The 8,203-nt window shown below is 54.0% G+C and overlaps 1 protein-coding gene across 1 annotated transcript in view; it reads right to left on the bottom strand.

The window, feature by feature from the left end:
- Positions 1–708: 708 nt before the first annotated feature.
- VOLCADRAFT_88208 (uncharacterized protein) overlaps positions 709–8,203 on the bottom strand; it is a gene marked incomplete at both ends in the record, with an annotated part of 9,589 nt that continues 2,094 nt past the window's right edge. Inside the window, 3 exons of the mRNA XM_002947825.1 lie at positions 709–840; positions 4,898–5,020; positions 7,659–7,928. Of these exons, the coding sequence (XP_002947871.1) occupies positions 709–840; positions 4,898–5,020; positions 7,659–7,928 (525 nt within the window). The remainder of the gene's footprint in view (positions 841–4,897; positions 5,021–7,658; positions 7,929–8,203) is intronic.

Raw genomic sequence — 8,203 nt, 5'->3', positions numbered from 1 at the left:
CTATGCTATGCTAGTCATCATTCCTGCGAGCGTTGCGACAACGCAAGAGGAGATCTGGTTCCTTTGCCGGTGCGGAATTGAATGGGGGAGGGGGGAAGGGTTCAGGCTGCTGGGCGGCCCCGCGCGTGTGTGCGGCCTGTCTTGAAGGCCTGCAGGACTGCACCCTAAGGTATTTTTAATAATGGCAACAGAAAATAAAGAGGCAGACCGACAGATAGACAGACAGACGGACAGGCGGGGTTGCCTGTTTCGTCGATTCGCCCTCTCGCCTCGTTTCTGTTTGCTGTCGGCTTTCAGGGTTTCTATTGGGGAGCTGGGGAAAATAACGGGGGCACGGGTTTTGGGATTTTTGGTTCTGTTTTCCGCATCGCCTCGGCCGTCCTGTGTCAAACACCAAGTCCCAGCTAACAGTAGTTTTCTCTTTCGCTCTCGCTCTCGCTCTCTGCCCCTCGCTGGGGCCCCTACTACCGCACTTCATTTCTGTGTCGGATAGATATCCGTCCGGACGTTTCCCCTTTTCCGTGCCTTTATAAGCAAAACAAGTCGTAGACAGTCGTAAACTCCTCTTGCTTATCTCTTGTTGTGGGATTGCAGTACCAACGCTTGCACGGTTGCGGTTGTGTCGCTAGCCGGTCCCCTTGCATTTTCAAGAGGGGGAGGCCCGGCGGCCTGTGGTGGCCACGCATGCTGATGTGTGCGCCGTGTATATTATATCATAATACGCTTCCGTCTTGTCTCAGTTGGTTTGTTAGTTACTTGCGGCAGTTGGTACGCGTGCATAGTCGCTAGCAATAAAGCGCACAGATGCCTCCGGGCTATTGCTTCATCGTTGGCGGTTACCTGCGGCACGGGGGGTGTCCCTTAGCGTGTGGGGATGGGTGGGGTGGGGTGGATGGATGGATGGATGGATGGATGGATGGATGGATGCAGCGTCGGCGGGTGTGGGGGGGGGAGCGCTGCTGGAGGTCATTGCGGCGCGAGATGAATCCCGACGGGCGCTGAGGCAGGTTGTCTGAGGAAGCTTAGGGATGGCAGGCCCACGGCCCATACGGGTGTGTATGGCGTGTCGTATTGGAACTGTTGGAGCGTCTGGGGAGCGTGTCTTCTGTGCAGCAGCAGTCCCAAGCGTGTGTGTGAGTGACGGTGAGTGGTGTTGACGCCGCGCGTGGACTCAAAAGAAGAGGTATGTACTGCGGCCTCGGGTTGCACTGGAGACGTCTTGTTTGCTAAGTCCGTTTTGGCGGTCCTGGCGCGTCAGCTTTGCGTTCGGAGTGTGCGTTACGCACATGCGCTCCCTCTCTCGCGCGCGCTCGCTCGCTCGCTCGTTCGCTCGCTTTGTGATACTCCGGTCGATCTCAAGGGGGTGATCCTTCCTGTAGGATAATCGGCTGGGATAAGTAAGATGGGGTGAGGTGAGGTGGTCGCGGCGTCCATCGGTGAGATATGTCGATGAGATATTTTACACTCTGTCGCCGTTGTGGCAGGTACGACACATGTACGGGCACGTCACGCACGGTGTACTGCAGTCTCTTGGTGTTTTCTTCTGTGCGGTACACAGCATTCCACTACAAAGTGGCAGCTCCTATTCCTGGAAATAACTTTTAAAAAGAGGGAAAACCAGGACGGTATGAAGGAAGTGAGGGGGCATGGAGATGAGGGCGACGTGCGTGTATGTGTGTGCGTGTGCATGTGTCTCGCCCCCGGCATCGCAAGGCCGCAGCTCTTTGAAGTTTTGGGGTGTTGTAGTACTGTGGTGTAGCGAGTTCGTTGCGAAAACGGCCTCCTGTCACGGATGACCGCATTCACTCTTTCCCATTCCATCACCATCACCATCATCCCACGACCGGTCGGACTCTCAAACAGCAGGACACGTGGCAGCTGGACTGTGACGCCGAAGGACGAGTTACGTCATCATGATAAGGCAAGCGATGGTCGATGGTGGTAATGGCGATGGTTATGTCGGTCGGTCGGTGTGTGGGGATGAGGGCTTCCACCGTGTCTCTTTTCTTCCTCTTTTTCCCCTCCGCGGGGCGGGTTTGGGATGGCGCTGCATGGCGCACGGCACGCGACCGTGTGCAAGTCAGCCCACCGTGCTCTCCCGCCTGACCCAACAAACCTGTCTTAACGTGCGCGGCCGTGTGCCGTTTTTGCGGCCTGCCGGCGAGCTGGAATTGTGGAGCTCCCGCGCCGCCGTTCCTTGCGCCGCTTGTAAAGGAAACGGCCGTTGCCGCAGATAGCTGTGTCGCTGTCGTGTGAGAGCGAAGTGCTCTTCGAAACACTGTGCTGTACTGTGCTGTGCTGGGTGCTGGGTGCGCGCGCTTCCCTTTTGTGTGTCTGCTGGCTGTTGAGGAATGTCAAACCGCGTTGAACGGCTGAGGGAAAGGGTCGCCCCCCTCTCTCTCTCAGCGGTGCCTTTGGCGCCGCAGGTGGCCCTGCCCTCCTGGCGCTCTGGCACGGTGCATGGAGTGCATGGATGACGGTAGTCGGATACCACCACCACACGCCCGTCATGGGCAGTGGCTTTATTCGCCAAGAGAAATCTCGAAATCTCGGGCCGCCTAGTAGGAGCTGTTGAAGGCCTTTGTCCGCCCGGTGGTGAAATCCCAGAGAGTTGAAAAATAAAAGGAGGGCTTGAGAGCAGTGTGTCGAAGGTCAGGTTTGTGTACGGCAGTGTAGAGTCTAATCGATGGGCGATGTTTCTGCCCAGTTGGTGGCTGACAGATGTCTCTGTACCTGCGACCGGTATGTAGATTGGCATCAGATCTTGGCGGTGGCAGAGATTTAGTGAGAGGTAGATATACAGAGAGATTTACATTACAGCAAAATATACCAAAAAGCGCATATATATAGCAGTTGGATCGTTTGGGTGTACCTGGGGTCGCATAAACCCCGTTCGTTATTATGAGCGAATGCAGTATATCAGTTGTGCGCCATGCTGTTGGTGCTTTTGATGGTGGTGGTGATGATGGTCAATGATGGTCAAGTAAACACATAAAAATGTTAATAGGAGATGTATACCGATGTGGATAGATAGGTAAGATCTGCATAATGGCAGTTTTCCGTCGGCTCGACGCGGCGCCATACGAACCCTTTCTTCGACAAGTAATCCGAATGTTCCAAATCTTCTTTTCCTTTTTCCCGCCAAGTGGCAGCAGTTTCGAGTCGTGTTCCTCGACCTCGTTTTGCGTTTTGCGAGTGGTTTGTTTTGGCTAATTACTGTAGCTATAGCTGTTATTGCTTTTTCGTGCTTGCTGTGTTGTTTCTCGCGCCACAGTACCCGCAACATGTAAAACCACCATACCGTTTTTTCTCGCTGTTTCCTGCTTTGGGCTGGCGCTCCTCGCCGCCCGCAACGTCGCACGCCTGAAGCGTGCGTGTTGACGATTGGTGCCCTTTCATGTGTGCTGCTCGAGTCGCATCTTCATGCGCGTGGTGTGTGTGTTGCCTGTTTGCGTGTTCGCGATATTGGAATCTATATTTTCCCGGTGTTTAAGGTGCTCTGCTGTTTTCACTACTGCTGTTTTTGTAATAGCTGTTATTGCTGCTGAGCTTCAGAGGACCGCTCTAAAGATAGGCTCTGTGCCGGTGCTCTTTGGAGGCACTGCAGGAGAAGAGAAAGATCGAGGCTTTTCTCGTCGTGTCACATCATGCAGAAACTGATATTGCGGTCCCAGGTTTGTGTCTGTCGCCTTTCAGGCAGTAGGGCCAGTTATTGTCATTTGCTGCGAATGGCGCGAACGCTCGTCCATCGTGGTCGTTGTGGTCGTTGTATCAAATGCTGAAGCATTGCAGGCTGTTGCCGGTACGGCAGAGTACGGCGATTTTGTGTCCCTTACTTTGTTTTTTTACCTAGGGAGAAGCCATGGAGGGTTGTGGATAGAGCTGGGCGTTGCAGGAGTGGGTGATGCTGGACTGGGTATGATGTCAATTTCAGACACAGTTGTTTTGACTTGAAAAGTGGTACAGGCACAACGATTTGAGGCGATGGAAGGTGGATGATGAAAGCCCTTTCGGAGTTTGTGTTTATTATTATTAAGTACAGATGTTCCGTACAAACTTGTTGGTTGTTCGTCTCCTCCAATTTCCCGCCGTGGTCACAGCGAAGTTCCTGTTTCCCATTGCAGTTCATCGAGGCGTACACATACCTGCTGCTGCTCCTCGCTTTTTTGTATGTGTCCGATTCCCTGGCTTGTTGAATCGACAGAATGCTATTTGCCGTAGCGTAGTGGTGCAGTGTAAGCAGTACGACATCTTTAGGTTGAGCTGTGACTTTTGCTGGGTCCCCATTTATTTAACTTTTTTAACCCTAATCCGTTCACCCCATCCGACTTCAGAGTGTACTCTTTGCGTTTGGCAACTCACCACCAACATCCAGCCAAATCTAGCGGATCAACAGCGCCTCAACTTAGTTCCTGGTGAGCTCGCAAGTTTTTTTTATCACGTCCTACACCGTCCACAAGATGCGGGCCCACCTCCAATTTCATCACCCCTCACACACCCGATTTGAACCCGGACACTCCGGGAGCAGAAGTCAGGCCTTAACCTCTGCCAGCCACTTGTTAACTTTCGGGAGGTTAAAAGCCCCCTCCCGCATCATTTTGTTACCTCGACAATTTTAGCGCAGTGCTGCACTCGCTTGTGTCGCACACTTGTCCACTGGTTTCCGCTCGGCACTGGCGCACACACGTCAGCTAAGGAGGCAGCTGAGAGTTCGGGATATGCGTGCCGGCCAGCTGCATATCGGTCGGCCACATCATATCGGTCACATTGCACACGGTACTAAAGAACCTCACACCCACACATGTATACATGTGTGATTACACAGTTTCAACTCGCCTCCCGCATGTTCCCGCTGCTAGTTTCGTAGCTTCCAACCCCTGGGGAGCTACATCCCCACCTTGCAGGTAGGCAGGTTAAAAAGGAGAATGGTATCAATGCGCCGTAGTTTTCGGGGGTGGAAAGGAGGGTGCATTCGAAACACGGGACGTAGCATCGTCCACCGAAGACAGCGCGTGTGATGCTGCGGTGAACGCGTCAAGAAATACGGGTGACAGTAAGGGTGATGTGCAGATGGACGCAGCAGGTCACCAATACGAGCAGCGGTAACCGCCGGTGAGCAAGCTTGGTTCGAGAAGCTGCACGTGTGTGCGTCCACGTCCCCGCTTGTGTGTGTGTGTGTGTGTGTCTGTGTGTGTCTGTGTGTGTGTGTGTGTCTGTGTGTGTGTGTGTGTGTGTCTGTGTGTGTGTCTGTGTGTGTGTGTGTGTCTGTGTGTGTGTGTGTGTGTGTGTGTGTGTGTGTGTCTGTGTGTGTGTGTGTGTCTGTGTGTGTGTGTGTGTCTGTGTGTGTGTGTGTCTGTGTCTGTGTGTGTGTGTGTGTGTCTGTGTGTGTGTGTGTGTGTGTGTGTGTGTGTGTGTGTGTCTGTGTGTGTGTGTGTCTGTGTGTGTCTCGAACTTATCGAAATCTGAACCGTTGCGGCTGTCGACTTGACGGCATCGGATCTGCTCGGCCCCCGATGCGATGTGGCTTTGATGGTGGCTGCAACGTTACCATAACCATCAGAGTCAAGATGGTTAAACGGCCATAAAAGTACGTACAGGCGAGCCGGCGGAGAGAGAGAGAGGACTCCAGATCGATCATGTGTCCAGCGAGTCATTTGTATGTATGTACATATGTTCATATGTATATATATGTTGTGTGTGTGTGTGTGTGTGCCACTGGCTCATGTGAAGACACGCATGTGGGGACATTCCTGACGCCACCGCGGACGGCAAACAGTGCCAAACAGTGGTGACAAACTGTGGTCTGCAATACTGTTATGGGGAGGAGCGGGGGAAGAGCGCGTATCAGCACACTACATATTAACACCACCGCCGTGGAAAACGAGCGGGGCCGCACCCCTTAAATCGACTCGGATCAGTTTTTCCTTAAGCACGATGACTTGCGCCCCTCAACCAGGACCCAGTCTTCCAGTCGCGAACCCTCCGGCCTCAAAGATCAAAGGAAACTTGAACACGATGTAGCCCGCCGCGCTCAGCATAACTTCGTCGTCACTTCGCCGAGGAATCATCAACTCCCCGCGAGCCCATGTCCTTTCTTCCAATGAACCGCCGGCCCCCACCTGCACCTCCTCAGGGAGCTTCCCCTCATAGGATACGGCAAAGCCGCCCCGCACCCCCACTTCCATCTGTATTGTGTTGTACTGGTAAGAGGCGGGGTTTGCTCTTCCCCTGGCTGATTGGGGCCAGGTTGGCGGGAAAGACGAACCACAGACGAGTGAAGCTCGGGGTTGGGGAGGGCGACTTTGGGGGGCGGAGGGGGAGGTGAGAGAGCCCCGTGGGGTTTCCCCGAAACCAGCTCGACTGCCCCCTCCCCAATTTCGCAGCTTATCATCATCATCATCGTCATCATCATCGCTGCCATATCACCAACACAGACGACTTCTAACCTGCACGGACGACATGGACCGACCCAGGTACAACACAGGTACCAACAACATCACCAAAACCCAACCATGTGATTAACCTGCAACAATATGTTGATGGAGAAATAATAAAATAAGTCAGTCAATATGTTGATGAAGAAATAGTAAAAGAAGTAATGGAGGAGGATGCATGCGTGCTGCTCTGTGTATGACAGAGGAACAGCATGGCACGGCAGGTGACAGACAACACCTTCCCGCCAACCCCTCCCCCTTTCCCGTCTCCCCTTCGCGCTTCCCTCTCCGCCTCCGCCCCCCCCCCTGTCCTGGGTCTTCTTCGGCCTAACGCTCTCATTCATCCCTCTCTCTCAGCCAGCACCACCGTGATCATGATCATGGTTACCACCATCATCACCTTAACCCCCCTAGTATACTTCATCTCTTCAAGATCTCTTCACTCAGGGTTGGCAGCACTGTGAAAAACACGACGGCGGCCCCCAGGAGGCCCTTCACCAGCACGAGTTGAGATTGACAGCAATCTTCAACAATCTCTTTGCTCTCCAGAATGTCGATCACACACGCTCTTTAATTCTTCCATTTCCCAATCAAATAACATAGACTTCAAGACACGCACGCATGTATGCATACATGCATACATACATACATACCAGAAGCCATTTCCACCAGCAGCCGCCTTACCCAATTCTCACAATTTCACTTATGGACTTCACAAAGTAGCGCAACTCAAGAAGAGCACCTCTAGGCGGCATTCGAACACTTTAAGTGACGAACTTTTCACACAAAAGAACTATCTTCGTCTGATGTTGCAACATTGGCGACATAAACTGACGGATTTGGAGAAGAAAACATTCAAAACATGCATACATATGCACACACACCTCTTTAAATGAAGCGCACAGCGAGTATTACCAGGGTCATCACTCGCTCACTCACCCAAACTCATCACTCATTCTCACACGCACTCCCCCTCACCACATCACTGACCAGCCAGCAAAGAACAGAGCAAGCTCTCACCCCCCTCCCCACACTTTCCCCCGTTTACCACACCTCACATTCCCCACCGCAATATCCGCTTTCCCCTACCCTCTCCTGCTCCCGCTCCCTCCACCCCTCATTAATCTCACTCTCCCTCTCCCCCCCCACGTCCTATCACTTGCCACCATATATCAATCGGAGCTGCGGCGCAGCCGCCCGTACCAAGCCCCACCAGCCGCTCACCATGAACCCACACAGTGCCCGCATCAGCCCCAGCGTGAGCGGCATCAGGTGGGGGGGCCGGGGCACCGCCTGGCCCTCCAGGGGCATCCTACACACGGCCTTCTGGACGCCCTCCACAAGGTACGGATTGCCCACCAGCCCCAACCCCGACCCCACATCGGCCACGGTCTGGTCGCCGGCAAAGGCCCCCCAGGTGCAGGACCCCAGACCCACGGAGACCGCAGCCCAGGCGTTGACAGCCACCACGCCGTACCGCAGCTCGTCAATGGCCTGTGTGTGTGTGAGAGAGAAAGAGAGAGAGAGGTGTGGGGCGTGTTTGGAACGGGGTTGGGGTGGGGTATAATCGCATGAGCGAGAGGCAGGGAGGGGCAGGGAGGGGAATCTTGGCGTTGCTGAGGGAGGGTGAGGGGAAGGGAAGGAAGGTGTGCGATGTGCGTGTGTGTGTGTATGTATGTCGGTACGTCAGTGAGCTCCCAACCCCCATACCACAAACGTACACACACGCACCCACACACCCACACACGCAAGCATGCACGCACACGCTC

This window comes from Volvox carteri (genome assembly GCF_000143455.1).
Source record: "Volvox carteri f. nagariensis unplaced genomic scaffold VOLCAscaffold_8, whole genome shotgun sequence".
NCBI classification, from domain to species: domain Eukaryota; kingdom Viridiplantae; phylum Chlorophyta; class Chlorophyceae; order Chlamydomonadales; family Volvocaceae; genus Volvox; species Volvox carteri.
This window is presented reverse-complemented; position numbering and strand designations above follow the sequence as displayed.